At 49.5% G+C, this 17,950-nt stretch overlaps 1 protein-coding gene across 2 annotated transcripts in view; it reads left to right on the plus strand.

Moving 5' to 3' along the window:
• Positions 1 to 17,950, plus strand: part of Asic2 (acid sensing ion channel subunit 2) — a 1,078,645-nt gene that overhangs the window by 813,738 nt on the left and 246,957 nt on the right. Inside the window, exon 1 of one of the 2 annotated variants that reach the window (XM_052197061.1) lies at positions 2,886 to 3,865. The exons of the other annotated variant lie outside the window; for it this stretch is intronic. Within the exon in view, the coding sequence (XP_052053021.1) occupies positions 3,158 to 3,865 (708 nt within the window). The 5' untranslated portion in view covers positions 2,886 to 3,157. Of the gene's footprint in view, positions 1 to 2,885; positions 3,866 to 17,950 lie in introns of those variants that run through there. 2 annotated transcript variants of the gene reach the window in all.

Below are 17,950 nucleotides of genomic sequence, written 5' to 3' on the forward strand. Positions count from 1 at the left end.
GGGAGGAGGAGAAGAAAGAAGAGGAAAAAGAGGAAGAAGAGGAAGAGGAGAAGGAAGAGGTGGCAGTCTTCAGGTATATGTAGCTGTGTACTAGAGTGTGAGCATGGACATCCATATACATAATATGTGTGGATTGTGTGCATATATACATGATAGTGAATGAATGCATTATGGGTAAAATATGGCTGTGTATATTTGTATACTGTGTGTATCTATATACATACAATATACAGTACATTTTATATGCATACGGATGATTGCAGCATGCATGTTTGTATGTATGTTCAAATGTATCAAATTTTGTATTATGTGTCAAATGTATTTGTGCAGTTGTGTGAATTGGGTAGGACATGTGTATATATAGTGTGTGCTTGTGTACGGGGACATGTGTGCTGTGTGCTTCTTCACACTGTGCATGTGTGGTGTGTATCTGTGTGGATGAGTGGGAGATGAGGGGCTGAGAGACCATCTTCTCCAGTGCCTCGATTCAAAGAGTTGCTTCCTGGAAGGGAAGCCCCCAGGCCAGTGGGAATAGAATATCCACTCTAGTCCTCTTTGCATCCTTCATAGAAACCTCCTGGCCATTTCACAGATCTGGCTGAATCCCACAAAATCTGTGGATTCCCCTCTGTTCCCAAGTCTTTTACCCTCCAGTCTTCTGTCCCAGGATTCTGACACTCCACTACCTGGAATGTCTGTCTTCTCATGCTCTGGGGCCTTCATCTACTGCGTCTTCTCTCAGAAACGTCTGGGAAGCCTTTTGTCCCGATGGGAAGGAACTCAGAGGGCTACCTGTCCCAGTCATGTTTAGAAAGTGTGTGTGGAGTCCTGCTGTGTACCCTGCACACCAAGGCAGCCGTGGGAGCAGGATCCCAGCCCTGATCCAGAGGCTGGAAACCGCAAGATCCTGTGAGACAGTAAAAAAACGGTCAGGGCTTTGGGATCTGAACTTGAATCCAGCTAACCACTGCCCCACTGTGCCCTTTCGGGCAAGCCATGGTCTCCCTCACATCACTTAGAAAATGGAGCCAGTGGTACCTAAAACCACATTCAGTCAGTCCCCCTCATCCCCACAGAAAGCTTAAGCAGAATATTTTAAAGGCAGCATCAAAAATTTAAAATGTCCAGGCGTTATTGAAAGCCTTGGGTGCTTTGTAGAGGGAGTAATGGAGCCTCTTGTCTAGGGAAAAACATCGACATCCCCTTTCCTACTCTCCCTTCCCTTCACATCCAAGGAGAGCTACTTTTGCCTGACTTAACCTCCAGAGAAAGGGGTTGGGGCACTTGAGAAGTTTCCAGAGGCAGAAGAGAGGAACTGTCCCCCTGAATTCATCCTGCCAGAAGTCCTGTAAGTTCTCCCAGTAACTGGGTGCAAAGCCCTTCCTAAAAGAAATTCATACACATGCAAATCGGAAACTACACTCATTCATACCCACCGCCAAGGATGTGCACACACAGAACATACAGCCCATCATTGGCACTTTTCTACTTATGACGCATTCCAGCAGCCGCAGCACATCACCCACAGGCAGCTTCACGAATTGAAGACTTGGCACAAACGTTGGTTCACATATAAACAGTTCACATCCTACACACACCCCTGCACGACACCGCACTCACACTTGCTCAAGTGCCCACGCTGCACAGGCCCTTCTCCCTCCAGCCCATTTCACACGCCCAAGCATCCCCCTCACATTTCTTTGCACACGGCTTGCACATAAACACAGCATTTTTACTACTCTCCATCTCTTCCACAAGCTGGTACAACCGACCACATCTGTGTTCCCCCGCACCGCCCCCGCCCCCCCCCCCGCCCACCTCCCCAGCAACTTCAACAAGAGGCTTCCCGCTCGGTGTGCAGCGGCCACAGTGGCCAGGAATTAAAATGCAGCAAGGAGGAGCCGGGAGCGTCAGCACCGCGTCTCCAGGAGCGCACAGCGCTCGCCTAGGCTGCCGCCGCCCCGCCCGCCCGGAGCCGCTGGGCCAGCGAGCTCAGTAGCAGGTGCTCAGAGCCCAGCCGCGCCAGCCTAGCGCGGCTGCTGCCCAAGTTCGCCCAGGGCCCGAAGAGGGCCGGGCTAGGGAGAGAGGAGCGCAGCCGCCGCCACTGCCACCGCCATCGTGGACTTGGAGTCTTGAGAGGAGACGGGCCCAAGGAGCTGCGAGCTTTGATCGGCAGCGAGTCCGGATGAGCCCCAGGAGGTATTGCTTGGCTCCGCAGTTCCCAGCTCCAGGCTCCTAGAGAGGATAAGAGGCAAGGAACAGCTTAGCCGGGTTTTTCTAAAGACGATCCGTGCCGAGGGGAAAAGCGATAGTTTCCCCGGAGCAGCAACCTTGGAGGGGTCCGGCAGCGAGCGGCTTTCCGCAGGACGCCCAGAGAAGCCCCCGGCCCCAGACGACAGTAGACACCCCGCGGGACTCGGGAACTGGACTTGGGGAAGCCTGGGAGCGTCTCGGCAGAAAACAGCTCCGGCAGCCGTGAGAAAGAAGGGTCCTGGAGGAAAGGGAAGGAGGAAGTCGCCACTGGTCGACCACTTACCCCAGTACACACCCACCCCACCCGCCGAGCCTGGAGCCTCGGAGTGCCTCTGGGGGCGCTCGTTCCTTGGCGCCTTCCCTCGCATGTCCCAGCACCACTGGGCTAGGGGCCAGACTAGTGGGGTCCCCGGGACTGGCCAAACCAGGCATGGTGGTTCAGTGGTCTCTCTCTCAGGATCAGCGTAAAAACTGGGGTTAGTCGGTGCAGGGGGGACTCAGTTCAGGGTCCCCCGAGGTCCAGGACCAGGATAGGTCGGCGGGCACAGAGCCCAGGGATTGGAGAGGCGGCTCCCAATGGGGCCCCTCCGAAGGTAGTGGCCAGTGACTCTCGTCCTTCTGGAAGACTCGGGGCCAGCAGAGCCTGGGGGTTGGGGGGGCAATCAGGAGAGGCCAGAGCTAGGGGCGGCGGGCCGAGGCGGCACTCAGTCCCGGGCGAGCGCCCGCGGAGGCGGCGGCGGAGACGCCGGGCGGGCATGCCGCGCCACCGGAGCTCCTGTCGGGAGCAGGCTTCCCTGGCACAGGCTGCGCGCGGCTGCTGCTGCTCCCACTGCTGCTGCGGACTCCCATGGCGGCTCCGCCCGGCCGGGGCCGCCGCCGCTGTCGCCAGCCTCGGGCTGAATGAATGAGCCGGAGCGGCGGAGCCCGGCTGCCGGCGACCGCGCTCAGCGGCCCGGGACGCTTCCGTATGGCCCGCGAGCAGCCGGCGCCCGCGGCGGTGGCGGCAGCTAGGCAGCCCGGGGGCGACCGGAGCGGCGATCGGGCGCTGCAGGGGCCAGGGGTCGCCCGCAGGGGGCGGCCGTCCCTGAGTCGCACTAAATTGCACGGGTTGCGGCACATGTGCGCGGGGCGCACGGCAGCGGGAGGCTCTTTCCAGCGGCGGGCGCTGTGGGTGCTGGCCTTCTGCACGTCCCTCGGCTTGCTGTTGTCCTGGTCCTCGAACCGCCTGCTCTACTGGCTCAGCTTCCCGTCACACACGAGAGTGCACCGGGAGTGGAGCCGCCAGCTGCCGTTCCCTGCCGTCACCGTGTGCAACAACAACCCCCTGCGCTTCCCGCGCCTCTCCAAGGGGGACCTCTACTACGCGGGCCACTGGCTAGGGCTGCTGCTGCCCAACCGCACGGCGCGCCCGCTAGTCAGCGAGCTGCTGCGGGGCGACGAGCCGCGCCGCCAGTGGTTCCGCAAGCTGGCCGACTTCCGCCTCTTCCTGCCGCCGCGCCACTTCGAGGGCATCAGCGCTGCCTTCATGGACCGTCTGGGCCACCAGCTGGAAGACATGCTGCTCTCCTGCAAGTACCGGGGCGAGCTCTGTGGCCCGCACAACTTCTCCTCAGTGAGTTGCCCTCCGCGCGAACCCGCCCTTTTTGACCCCGCGCTTCCCAGGAGTCCTGAGGCTCTTAGGTGGGCTCTAGGGATTGGACACCAGGCCCCCGTGAGTGTCACCACTTTCTGACTGGGTGTCACCTCTCCTCAGTGCCCAGGCAGACCTCACTCTCGAGTCCCCTGAGACTTCAGGTGATGGGAAACTCGGGCTTGGCTCTGTCTGGGAAGTCTCCTTAATGCTGTTAGAGTCTCCTTGTACAGTTCCTTCCGGTGTCAGCCCTCAAACTCCACCTTCTACTATATGTGGTCCCTTCTCTAAATAGTGGTACCCCTATTCCCACCCGAGGTTCAGGGAACTCCAAGCTACTGCTCTCTGTGCTTTAGAGTTGTCTTCAACTGGGGGTTTGTTGTCTTTGGGGAGAAACAGTACAAACCCCTTCAAAAAAAGGGGACTAACAAGGAACTCTGCTTAAGGTCCTAAACAGCATCCGGTTTCAGAGTTCCGCACAGAGTCTAGGAGAAAACTCCCAGGACATCAATGAACACCAAAGTTGTGGACCCCTTTTTAAGGCAGTGGCATTATTCTGCTGATTGGTTTAAAAAACAAAAACAAACAAACAAACAAATGCTCCATGAGCACACGCACCCACCCTATTCCTCTTCTGGCTGAAGGAATACAGGTAGGAAAATTACATGCTCAGAAATGCAAACAGCCAGAGCCAAAGAAGCTGTGCTGGAGATTTGTGCGCCATTTGCCATGCTGGTTCCCCCACACTGTGGGTCTAGAGAACGCAGGTGTCAGGCAGAAGGTATCTGCCTAGTGCAGTCTGTCTCAGAAGAGCTCTGCGCCAGGGCCCAGTGTGGTGCAAGCCTGTCCAACCTTTCCTGTGTAAATGCCCCTTATGTGGACTCTGGCTTTCCTTCCAGTGCAGGAAAGGTGGGTGTGCGTCCGTGAGGTGTACTCTCAGAACGATCTCGCTTTGGGATTTTTGTCTCTGACAAAGCTTTTTGAGGGACGGGCAGAGTTGCCACAGTTGCAACAGGTTGGCTTGCTGCTGGTCATTCTAGGTCTCTGATTGGCTGTTTTGGTTATTTCCTGCCTGAGATCTGATTCTGTCCTTAGCTTCAGTCTTTGCTGTGTTGATTTTTGCTGCTGGACTGAGTATAGAGTAATTCTGACTTATCCCTCCCTAATACATTTCATGTTGGGGGTGGGGTGGGGATTTCAGCTGGCCTTCTGACCGTCTTCATCTGAGACTCCCTGCCTCTGTAAGCGGGGAACGTTGCTGACATACACGGGTTGCTAACATACAAGGCTTCTAGAGCCTCAAGCATAGTGCATAAAAGCCAAAGAATACAGGCAGCAACACGTTGGTTGGCTGGATTTTGGCTGAACATTGGTGAGCAAGCTCTAGAGTTAGACTGAAGTTCAAGGTTACATCTAAGTATGAGCTGTAAGTTGCACAACACATAGCCTCTTCGATGCAATTCTACATTGGACGATTGGTGTACAAAGCAAGCTGAATTGCCTTCTGAGAGCCAGGGTTGCCTTCCGATATCACAGCAGACCCGAATTAGCAGTGGCTTTCATCCCTATGTTGTAAATGAGGAGGGAACTGTAAAGAGCACTCTCGTGCTTGATATCAGCAAGTTCAAAGCCTAACTTAGTAGACCGCCAGATTCATTACACACAAGCCACAGGAACCTCCCTCTCTGATCCTGGACCTAGCTGCTATCAGAAAAACCTGCCTAAGACTCCTGTCTCCTCCCGCCACAAGTCTGGGAGAATGCAATCAGAGCCATTCAGGTGGTCTGGGCAGATAAAGCCTAACCTAAGTCTGTATGCCGAGGACACAGCACGTGGCTTCAGCTTCCAAGACAGGCATGGGCACACGTTGTGCGGGATGGGAGATAAGGAGCTGAGGACAAGGGGGTAAAAGTAACTACTTCCCCAACAGCTTATGTCCTGGGAGTTTCAGACCCTGTCACAAGGCATGCTATGGGTCGCTGGCTTTCTACCTGAAGACTTCAGAAGCGCTTTCAGGCGAGTTTCTGACATGGAGAAGACCCCAACAGAAACTCTAACTGCCTGCTCTCTGGGGGAGCCATTGCCATCCTTGATGGAGTGGCCTTGTGATATAGTAGCTGAGGGTAGGAATTCTTGGGTCACATGGCTGCTCAGATTCTGAGAAAGGGAGAGAGAGAGAGAGAGAGAGAGAGAGAGAGAGAGAGAGAGAGAGAGAGAGAGAGAATATTTATTTTGGCTTGGAGTCTTACCTGACCACCACACCCAGCATTCTCTATTCCCCTGTGTAAGCCACTGTACCTGCTAAGACTGCTTGCTTCTCTCTTAGACAGGGGAAGAACTGGGGCAGTTTACTGCTGTCTTCCCAGCACAGAACCTGACACATAGTGGATGCCCAGGAGAGGCTTGGGAAATGAGTATGTTCACAGGGTATCTGCAGGATCCTGTCTCCTGGGGTCTTGGTTGACTTCCTCCAGCAAGTGCCTGTAAACTGCATTTCCAGGAGGAAGTTGGCAGCCCTTGGCCTGAGGAGCATTTACTGGGCACCTGTAATTCTAATGCTGTAAGATGGTAGAGGAACAAGTGAAGGGTGGCGTGCTTATGAGGGACCTTCCGGGGAAGGTACCAGCTGTCTCTAGTTAGTCCTGTGTCTGAAAACAAACACCAGTAGACTTGCTGAGGGCAGTCTGTTGGGCTAACTCTCCAGGCTCACTCTGGGCGTGTTCATTGATGGATGTGTTGAGGCTGGGGCAGGCTTCAACACTTGACAGTCAATCGGAGCAGTGCCCACTTCTTCTGCAAACCTGTGTTGTTGCCCTGGCATCTGCTGTGAACCTCAGCTCTGCCCTAGCAGTGGAGAGAGTAGTCTGGACAGGAAACCGAGCTGTGAGGCAGAGCTCTGAGAGCCCAGGGTGGTTTACAAGAGAAACCGAAAGGCTGGAAATATGAACAGACAGGCCAGTGCAGGGTAGGGTCTACTTCAAGGACAAGAGGTCATTGCCCTCTCTGGGAAACAGCATGCTTCAGGGGCGTGTCAAGCAGACCTGGTCTTGGGCTTTAGGTCTGTCTCTTCCTACCAGTATTCCCTGGGCAGACACTTTACTTCAGAACCTCCAGTAATAAGGTTTCTGCCTGAGAGGTAAGAGGAGATATCTGGGATGGCAGTAGATGCTTAATATTCAGTAGCCATTGCTAAAGTATTAAAAAAACAAATAGCTAGGCACCGTGTATTGGTACATGGTGGTAAGACATTCTAAGTATTATCACCATAATTATCATATCTTACATGGCTACTTCCCTGAGCGAGGTGGGCATGCTCATTCTTATTTTAGTCCTTGAATCTACCATGTCGACTCTGTGCCAAGGTCTTTAGTGGATGCTAGAGGTATAAAATTAAATAAGGCTTGGTAAACACTCTTCAGCAACTTGCAAGAGTTGTGTGAATCAAGGGCACACGGGGTGGACTCCAGAGCAGAGTGGGGACCTCTGATGGCTTCCTGGAGGAGGTGACATCTGAGATGAACCTTAAAGACTACATAGAAGTTCCCAGCTAAGAGGAAGAGACGAAGGATCAAAGGAACAGCATGCACAGATAAGAAAGCCAAGGGGGAACGCAATGCAAAGTGATTGAACCAGTGCCTTCCAGTCTGGGGCAAGTTTAAAATAGTGGCAGCTGAAGTGGTGCGGAAATGTCCCAAGGCAACGGTGTGATTGGAACCTAGGGGCTCAACTAAAGCTTTGAAATTTGCATCACCATTCTGATGTGTTTCCCTTCTGGTTGCTCTGCTAGTCTATCTTGACCCAACAACCTATCTTTCACCCTCATTTCTAAGCCCATTAGGGTATTCCCATATGAACCTATTCACCCTCTTCTCTGTCAGAGTTAACCTTTAGTTCAGATTTGGACCATTCATCCATGCTAAAAGCCAAGGATACATCATTTAGGGTTTTGTGGCTTTGTTTTTTGTTTTTGTTTGTTTGTTTGTTTGTTTTTGTTTGTTTGTTTTTTGTTTGTTTTGGATTTGGTTTTTTCGAGACAGGGTTTCTCTGTATAGCCCTGGCTGTCCTGGAACTCACTCTGTAGACCAGGCTGGCCTCGAACTCAGAGATCCGCCTGCCTCTGCCTCCCAGAGTGCTGGGATTACAGGCGTGCACCACCACCGCCCGGCTGTGGCTTTGTTTTTTTCTATCACATTTTACTATATCAAGAAAATTGGCTCCTATGAGCCAATATTCGAAAACAAGAAATGATTTCAGTAACATATTGTTTAAAAACAGCAAATTCTGTTGAAAGGATTCTAGGCCAGGCAGCCTAGTGGCTGTAAAGATGGATAGCTTTAGGGAGTCAAGAAAAAAAAAAAAGTACTTTTGCCTTTTATAGAGAGAGGAATAAATGAGCTACTACATGTAAAGTGCTTAGACCAGTTTCTGGCATCAAGCAAGCATTCGGTAAATGGGAGCTGTTTCCATTTTTATTACTTGCATGAGCATTTACAGTGAAGGGCAAAGGCAGATAGCATCGGGCATCTGTGACAGGCCAGACCCTGGCTGGCTTGTTTCATGTCATCTTCGTAGTAACACTGGACAGTTTGCGATAATCCATGTGTTGTAAATGGAGGAGATGTCATCCTGTGAGGGTGTGCAATGTGCTTCAAGTCAAGAGCCAGTGGGTAGCAAGGCCAAGTTCAAACCCAAGTTGCCATGGCTGCGGGAGCAAATGCTCTGTCTGAAGCAGCACAGGAAGGGACGATGGGGAGGAGACGGGGTGCATCCTCTAGGAAGTCCAGTTCAGACTCAACTTGGCTCTGGCCAGCTGTGTGCCTTTGGCCACAGGACTGTCTCCTGTGATAGTAGGATATGAGCCAAATGGACAGTGGGACTTAGCAGCAGAGTTCTCTGTTCAAGTGGGCAGTCAGAGGGAGAGCGGGCTTGAATCCTGCAGATGGTTGGAGTGTCTCAGCCATCCATTTCTCTTCTTTGCAGAGCTGAAGCAGTGATTACGGGGGAAATGCACACGTTATTGAAGTGCTGGAGACAGGATGGTGATTAAATAGACATTTATACAAGGAACATGAAAAGACCTCTACCGGTTATTTGACTTCAGGGAAATTAGTTTAGGGAATCAAATGTAAACTCTACCCAGGTCTGCAGATATCCAAATTGACCCACATCAGGCTAATTCTGATAGTGGCTATTTGGGGGCCACTGTGGCCGGTCATGAAGGCATCAATCAGATGTCTTCCCAATTGAGAAGGAATTGCTGGAGCAATAACCAGGCCATTTGCTCGGTACGTGTGTATCTTTGACCCTGCTGATTTGCTTGGGTAGATAGTCAAATCCATTCAACCAGAAATCAATAAGTACTTAATGTGTGCCAGTCACTGACCCACCAAGATGACCATAAATCTAATCTGTTTCTGGCAAAGAAGTTCTCAAAGGTCAAGGTGCTTTATCTACACTGTTGGCTGTGAAAGAGGTCTCTACCAAGAGTAGGACTGAGATCTGTGTGAGGCCCCTATCCCTGGAGCCATATTCACCTTTATCAGAATCTCATCAGTGCCGTGGAACCCATTTCTCAGATCAGGAAACAAAGGCTCAGGGGAGGCACCAGTCATACAACCAGGAGGCAGCTCAGTGTGATTTTAATCAGAACTTGGTGCAATTCTAAAGCTGCCGGCCTTTGGGTGTTGATGAAGGTAACCCTTCCTAGAAGGGGATCACTCAGTTCCTCAAGCCTTCATAAGAAGTTTCTACTGATGGTTGATTGGTGTGGACCACGGAAGTTCAGCTAGATTCCATGACCCCCACCCCTAGAGAGAGAGATGGCTCTAAAGAGTAAGGCTCCAGCATGAACTTACCATCCCGCAGCCACACAAGGCAGCAACCTTAATGGTCAGGGCAGTGCTCAGGAGTAGGACATCTTCATTGTATCCCAATCTAATCTAAATGAATGAAGTTGTTCCAGTTTCCCCGGTCAATAAAGAGCTATGGGCTCTTTTCATTATTTTGAGGAGACTGTTAACTTGAAAACCTGGTTGTTGTCTATCTGAGATTCCACCCAGGCTGATTTTAACAAATAGATGATTCATTCATAATTAGAACATTGAACTGTTGATAAAACAAACTGACTATGGATGGCCGGGCTGTTTGCTTCCCTGAGCATGTCAAAAGTCTCCCTGACACCACTGCTTATAAGGTTAATTTGCTTATTAAATTGTTTCCTCGGAATCCCACACACATTTGCTGAGTTCCTACTCTCTACGTGGAACTTTTACATCCATTGTTTAATTTCAGTCTGGCGATGGACCAGACAAGAAAGTGTCCCTTTCTCCCTGTTACAGATAAGGAAACTAAGGTGCAGTGAGGTGACTGGAGATCACAGAAAAGAAGACCTCGGGGTCCTAATGTTCATCTTCTTTGCATTACTTCATAGTCGTTTCCTTTTGGCTGAACAAGCCAGCATCTTTCATTGTCCCAGTTTAGAGAGGAAACTGTAATACATATGCCATCTCAGCTCATCCCTTAGTGATGGAGGGTACCTGTTGCTCTCCTATGGGCATCAGAGAAGGAAACGACCTGCTTAGCATCATATACAGGAAACAGAAGAATACGTAAAATTGCATCCGGTATCCCCAGTGAACATTATAGGTTGAGCTAGCTATAACATGACAAGATTTCTAGATCCTTCATATCTGCTAATTCAATAAGTAAGGATAGGGCCTGTCATACATTTCTCACAAGCTCCTGGTGATGCAGACAGTGTTGGTTCACGATCCACTCTTTGGGATACAAGGTTGTAAAATTCCTTTAACCCCAAAAAGTCAAGGGTTACCATTGATGCAGTCTTCAGTCATGCCAGTTCCCTGGCTCTGTAAAAGTCTATGGGGAACCAGCATCCTAGTGTGAAGAAAAGATGGACAGTCTGGGGAAGAATGTTGAGCTCACTGGGGCACACAGCCAAAGCCTCTGCTATAAGAAATTAGGGTCCATAGAGAGAGATGGACCCAGCCAGAACATCAACCAAACTGAAGGGCAAAGGCTTTGATGCAGCAGAGGCTGTCCCGAGCAATGCTGCTCCCATTGCCTGAGCTCCTGTGGAGTTTGGCTGGCACTCCTTGCCAGGCTCCCTTCTTCCCTACACTCCGGGGTGCAGGCCCAATAAAATTTAAGGTCCAAATGTCTTGAGCAGTGGCCCCATGAAGTTGCCTGTGCCTCATCTCTAGAGCCCATGACTGTGTTGACTTTCCAGATGCGATGGGGTTAGGAATTTGACACGAGATCATCCTAGATTATCCAGATTAGTCCATTGTGATCATAGGCCCTTGCGAATGAGCCAAAGAAGTCTGTCTTGATGGTGCAAGCCTGTTATTCCAGATATTCAGGAAGATGAGGCAGGAAGATCATAAGTCCGAGGCCTGCCTGGGCTAAAAAGATTAAGTTCAGGTCTAGCCCAAGCAATTTAGTGAGAATTTCTCTAAATAAAATGGAGTAAGGATGGCTAGAGAGAAAGCTTGTTGATAGACTGCTTGCCTGGTGTGTGAGGCTCTGGGTATGAGCTTGAGCACAGAGGAGAGGAGAGAGGGAGGGAAGGAGGTAAATCAGGAAAAGGAAGGACTGGGCAGTCAAAATGTGAGATGTAGCCCCTGGAGCCAAGCTGAGAGAGTCAGAGAGATTTGAAACAATGGTTGTCAAGACAGGAAGTGGCTGTGATAGCAGCCCCTAAAATCTGGAAAAGGCAATAAAAAGAAAAAAGATTCACTCTGAGACCTCAAGGTGAAGCACAGTCTAGTGGACACCTTGATGGGGGCCAGTAAGACTCTGGGAAGACTTTGACCGCCATGCTAAAACGTGCGTTGTTTGAAGTGACTACAGTTTGTGGTAGTTTGTTACCAAAAAATAAGAAACTTGACCCAACCAAACTGGCTTCAGATGTATAAAGTGTGTTCTCGTACAGATCACCATTTACAGTAGTGGAGCAGGGTAATTTAGGAGCAGGGAGAGTCATCCTTTAGAAAAAAAAATCTAGAAAACAAAAGAATTTGTAACAAACACACATCTGTTTTCCAAAGCATCATGGGAATAATTTAATCACACTTACATTCATGAAAGCTTGGATGTTTATGCTTCAGAAACTGGGAACAAGGCCTCGGAGCAAAGTGGATTAGAAGGAAAGAATTAGAGGGATTCCAGTTCAAATCCCAGCTCTTCCCGGTGTCAAGTGGGTAGCTGGTAGGAACGGCTTACCTCGTTTGCAAAGCCCACCCCACATCTTTCTTGCATGGTTGTTGCATGAAATTTAAATAGAGTATATTGATCTGTTACAGTTTGTTCATTGAGAGTCCATCATAGTGGGTATAAGTTGAGTGTCAATACAGAATGTGTGCTTGAGTGTAGAACAGCACTACAGATGTTGTAGGTGCTGGTGTCCTCCTCAATGGACAATAATTTCACTTCTTCCAAGAAGGTCCTCTAAGGCTCCAGACACTCCTACTGTGTCACAAGTCTAACCAGGAAGCATTATGCAATTTTTATATCACACTTCTCTGGGCAAGCTGGTGCCTTTTAATGTCCTGTTCAATATTAAAATTCAGAGAGGGAGGGGTGAGGAGAGGGCTCAGTTGGTAATGTGCTTATCGAGAAAGCATGAAGAACTGAGTTTGTGTTCCCAGCACGCACATAAAAGCCCCAGGTGGTAAGAGTGCCTGTGGTATTAACACTGGGGAAGATCCCTGGAGCTCACTGGCCACGAAGTCTAGCCAATTAGTGAGCTATGGGCCCAGTGAGGCTGTCTTAAAAATAAACTGGAGAAATAATTTAAAAAGATAGCTTATGGGACCTCTGGTTTCCATGTCTGCCTGCAAACACACACACACACACACACACACACACACGGTGGTCAAAGCATGGGGAAAAATTAGAATGGCTCAGCTTTTAAGAGCTCATACTGCTCTTGCAGAAGACCCACATTAGATTCCCAGCACCTACATTAGTAAGCTAACAACGTCTTGTAACTCCTGCTCCAGAAGTTCCAACTTCCTCTTGAGTCACTTTTCTGGTATTTACACTCATTACACATGCACATAGGAACGCACACACATATGATGTAAAATAATTAAATCTAAATATTAAATGGGACTCCAAGAGAGGCACTGGACATAACAGTCTCAGCATATTTGCTCTCAGCCTACCAACCCTCTATCTCCAAAGCCCCAGCTTCTTCCTCTGTGAATGCTCTGGGTCTGAGCCATTCCAGCTGTACCCACATCTGTATTCTGGCCACCCCCCTCCCGATTCTGATGGCATATCTGATCTGAAAGTTGTTGATACTCTGATCTCTCAAAGTGAAGGGTTTAATCTTCTCTTGGAACCCCTCCCAACAAAAATTATTTTCCCACTTTGAAATGGCACGGGCATCCACTGTGAACTCACATCCATAAATCTGAGCCTACTGCCCGGGAAAGTAGATGAGGTTTGATTCTGCTTCTCAGCCCAGTCTCACAGAGCAAATTATGGAAAGAATTTGATTTATAGAAACACCTCAAAGGCTCTGGAGTGAGACGCGTGTTTATTCACTTTATTACCATTTATTTTACGCTATCTCTTTATGCTCCCTGCACATGGATTTGAAAGACTATCTGGATAGATGCTTATGGCCTGCCGGATTGCATGGGCCCCGGTAAGGCACATGGTTCTCTTTGGTGAGACTGCCAATAGTTCAGACTTGGGGGATCCTCATTACAGCGCTGGGGCAAAGCCTGGCCTTTTAACTAGCAAGATGGAGATGCGAGTCTGAAGTTTCTGCCTGAAGTTTCCCAGCTCTGGTTGTATGATACACACCCAGCTGCCAGCGCGGGATGCAGGCAGGCAGGCTTGATTTAAGATTCAAATATCTCAGAACAGCTGGGGATATTTAGCATCGCAATAATTACATTACATTTTTGACGGTACATGGAATGAGAGCCTTTTTCAGGGTTGTTGTTGTTGCATATTCTATGAGCATCCAATCTCTTAGCCAGGCATGGAAACCGAACTACATTTTTTTTCACATACGTAGAGTTTCATTTTAAAGATCCAGCGGGGGACAGCCTCCCAGCCTTTAATCTTTACCATGACTTTAGAATGACAAGAGCTACGTCCTGTTTACCGCAGCCAATGAGCTCAAGTTGGGAGAGCGGTGGCACTGAGGAAAACAGGAAGCAGGTGGAAGTGATCCTGCATCCCTTTGTGCCAGGAGTGAAGGGACCGGCTTGGCAAAAGCGACATTGCTAAGAGATGCTGACTGTGGACTCCACAAAGTCAACTTAGATGAAATAAATTGATGTTAGGAGGTAGGACTGTGAGAAAAATAAACCTACTATGCGTCAGGCTTACTCTCTATTTTCCGCCACGGTTACCACAACCCTTGAAAGGAACAAATTCAGAAAGGGAAGACTTGCTTTTGTTCATGGTTTCAGAGAGTTGCTGTCCAGCATGGTGGAGAAGACACAGCTGACTTCCTAGCAGCTAAAGCAGGTCAAGTCTGAACAGAAAGCAGGAAGAGCTGTAGGTAACAAGGGCTAGATTCATCCTTCAAAGACCCACCCAGAATGGCCTACTGAATCCCCCCAGATAACAGCACCCCCATTTGGGGAAGAAATGTTTGGGAGCATTAGCCTGCAGGAGATGTGTCAGGCTCAGACAGTAACACTCTTTAACCTCTTAGAACCGTATTTTAAGAATTAAGTACTATTGCACCCATTTTATGGAATAAGAAATCAAGGCCCCAGGCTAATGGGGTACATCCTGCTGAGGACTTAGCAGACAGAATTATCAATTTTGTTTTACTTTTTTGGATCTGGTTTGTTTTGTTTTTGAGTCTCAGGCAATTCAAGCTGCCCTTCAACCCCTGATTCTGCTGCCTATCTGCCTACGAAGTGATGAGGGTACAGGGGACTCACCACCACTTTCAGCCAACAGATAGCAGTTTGAATGGTGAATTTAGATAGATTCCTACCTGCTTCATTCCTGGCTCTCTGTCACATTCCAAGACTCTGAACTAGCAGACGAGACAGACAGTCCTCATGGGCCCTGTGACCTTGGCTACCATCCCTCCTTCTACCCCTGTGGAGTCAAGAGTCCATGGCCTTGAGCGAATGTGCCAAGTCACTTATGAGATACTCTCTGTTTCCAAGAAATTTCCCAGCCTCCAGGCCCTTACTCAAGCTGCTGCCTTCCCTGGGTGCCCCACCTCCTTCTTGTGTCTGTTTCCAGTGCTGGGACTGGAGATGCACCCACATTTCCCTGGGCCTGGTGTTTGTGCTTTAGGGGAGAGCTTGCTTCTCCACCTGCACCCCTCTCTATCCTTGAAACTTTTTAACCTTGTGTGTATCACTTATAACACATACACACTTGAAACAAAACAAAAATCTGTTTTGAAAACACTGCACCTTTTCTGTGGTTGGATCAATCCAGGCCTCCCCATTAGGCAGCTACAAAGCAGAGGCCTTGGCCCATCCTGGAATCCTTTCCTTTCTTGGTCTTGGTTACAATCGGTGTTTCCCACCCCGTCAACTGTCATCTGTCTGAGAGCAAACACCACAGCTGCCTGGCACTCAGCACTGTGCCCTATGGGCAAATCTGCCGTCCACCCATTATACTGTTAAGGCAGGAGAGTCATCACCCCCACAATACCTGTGGACTTATTTATTCATTCTACACAGAGTTACTGGGAGCCTGCCTAGGTCTGGCATGGCTTGGCAACACAAGGGCATAAGTTTTACCATTCCTCTCAGAGAGCTGTTTCTGGAACCAGGCTTCCCAGTTTCCATGAAGAACAGAACAGAAGCATCTTAATATAAGATCCCTATGTTAATTAAAAATCCCTGGCCAGCTGAGTACAGGGGCTCACACCTGTAATTCTATCACTTTGGAGGCTGAGGCAGGAGGATCGTCCCAAATTCAAGACCAGCCTGCTCTACCCAGTCACCCTGCCACCAAAATAATCAAGCAAAAGGAAACAAAAGCTATGACCACAGCTCATAGCTGTGGAATCAAAATTATAGAGGAAGGACCCAGCTTTTACTTACTTACCTATTTATTGTGCTGGGAATTGAACCTGGTGCTTTGTACATGGTAGTCAAGTACTCTACCACTGAGCTGTATCTCCAGACATTTCTTCTCAAATATTTTATCCAGAAACAGGAGTCACTAAGTTAACCAGACTCTCTTGAGCTTACTTTGTAGCCCAGATAGATCAGGACCTTGTGATTCTCCTGTCTCAGTCTCCTGAGCAGCCAGGAGATGTATCCCAGGCCCAGGGATGTATTTTTAACATACATAAGATGGAAGATTTTAAGGAAACATTATAGGATGAGAGACAGTTGTGCCAATAACATCACAAGCAAACAAATCATAACCCCAAATACTGGGGAAAGATTTAAGAGCCAGGGATATTTCTGTGGGGCAGCGAGGGGTGTTTAAGGAGCAGAGTGGGATTGGCATCTGAGGAAGGGATGCTGTGTGGAGACCTGGAAGGTCAGAAGGGGAGGCCACACAGGGATGGAGAAGAATTCCATTCAGCATGGAGCTGGCAAATCAAAGCCAGCGCGGAAGAAGCATCTGCCTCCTTCCATCCAACACTAGAAAATTCAGCTTCCACAGCTCCAGCCCTTGTTCTTTGTGCTGTGGGTACATCTGGCTCCTTCTGAAGTGTAACTGCCTCCCTCACCCACACAGTGTGCAGGAACAACGTGGCCCCGAGCCGCCTGGAAACACTGACCCCCTAGAATGCTAATGGGATGGAGCCTGAAGTCTCTAGGCAGCTCTCCTTTCAAATGGGAAAAATGCAACCCTAAGAATTCAATCATTGCAGATTCACAAGTAAGGGGCTGCTCAGTGGGCGGGGCTCACTTAGGAGCTTTCTGTGGAATGCAGCATCCTACCCAGCCAGCACCTCCTCCTAGACCTGCTGATCTTCCTGAGGCCAGAGGTCTCAAGCCTTTGACAAGTAGGTGTGTTTTCTCTTCTAGCTTCTGAAAAGGTCACCTCTGGATGATGAGTTACCAAGCCCTCTTTCCCAGGCTTTTTGTTTCTCAGTGAGCATGCAAATTCCTGACTTCCTTTGACTTGCCTAACCACAGGGTGTCAAAAAGCAGGGTGTAGCACATTCCCATTTGACAGATGGAGAAATCAAGGCTTGACTTGATGACAGAAACTTATCCTGCTAGTGCCAGAATCCAGGATGGTGCTGGGCTGTATATAGTGGGTGGTGACTTGCTAGCAGTAGTCTAAATGTATACCTTTTGCAGGTGTCAACATCACTGTCCCCTCTTAGGGGGATATTGTCTCTTGTCCTAGTGGAGAGCATGTGATACCTAGTCAGGGTGTAAATTCTCGGATGAGAGGTTCCACAGATGTCCCTGAGTTACCCGAGCAGAGTTCTTTGAAGTTCAGGAATCTCTATGTTCCTGAGAGTGACCCAGGAATTTTGCAACAGTACAGACTCTGGTTCAGTAAATGGGTCCTGATGCCCTGCGTGTCTGAGAAGCTCTCTGGCAAGGCCTGTGTTCCTAGGCACCAGACTGGCGCATGGGCCACATTCTATGTAGCAAGGATATCCAAGGCCAGGAGAGAGGTCAGCTTAGCCTAAGAAGGATACAAGGCTTCCAACTGGGGCAGCCCTGGCTACATTTCAGCCTGCCACTCTGCTCTGTGCCATGGTGAATAGGGTTCAAGGCAGGGCACCCTTGTGCTGAGTTGCACCTTAAGAAGCTCAGCTGCTTCACCAGGCTGAAGCTCCACCCCAACCCCAGCTACCTACCCTTTAGCAACTGTGAAGAATACCTCTTCCTTTGTCTTTATCTGTTATTGAAATGAAGAGCTCTTCAGAGACCTTGTGAATGGAGAAATGGCAATAGAGTTGCATATCTGAGTCCCTTGCAGAGATGAGCTGCCAGGCAAGTCTGCTTCCTGCTCTGATTGTGTGGATATAGGTGGACCGGCGGTGGGGACAGAAGGAGACCTCCTTCATGATCACAGGGAGCAGAAGGAGAACCTCCTTCATGATCACAGTCATCAGTCGTTGTCTTTGAG

Source organism: Apodemus sylvaticus, chromosome 10 (genome assembly GCF_947179515.1).
Source record: "Apodemus sylvaticus chromosome 10, mApoSyl1.1, whole genome shotgun sequence".
Taxonomy (NCBI): Eukaryota; Metazoa; Chordata; class Mammalia; order Rodentia; family Muridae; genus Apodemus; species Apodemus sylvaticus.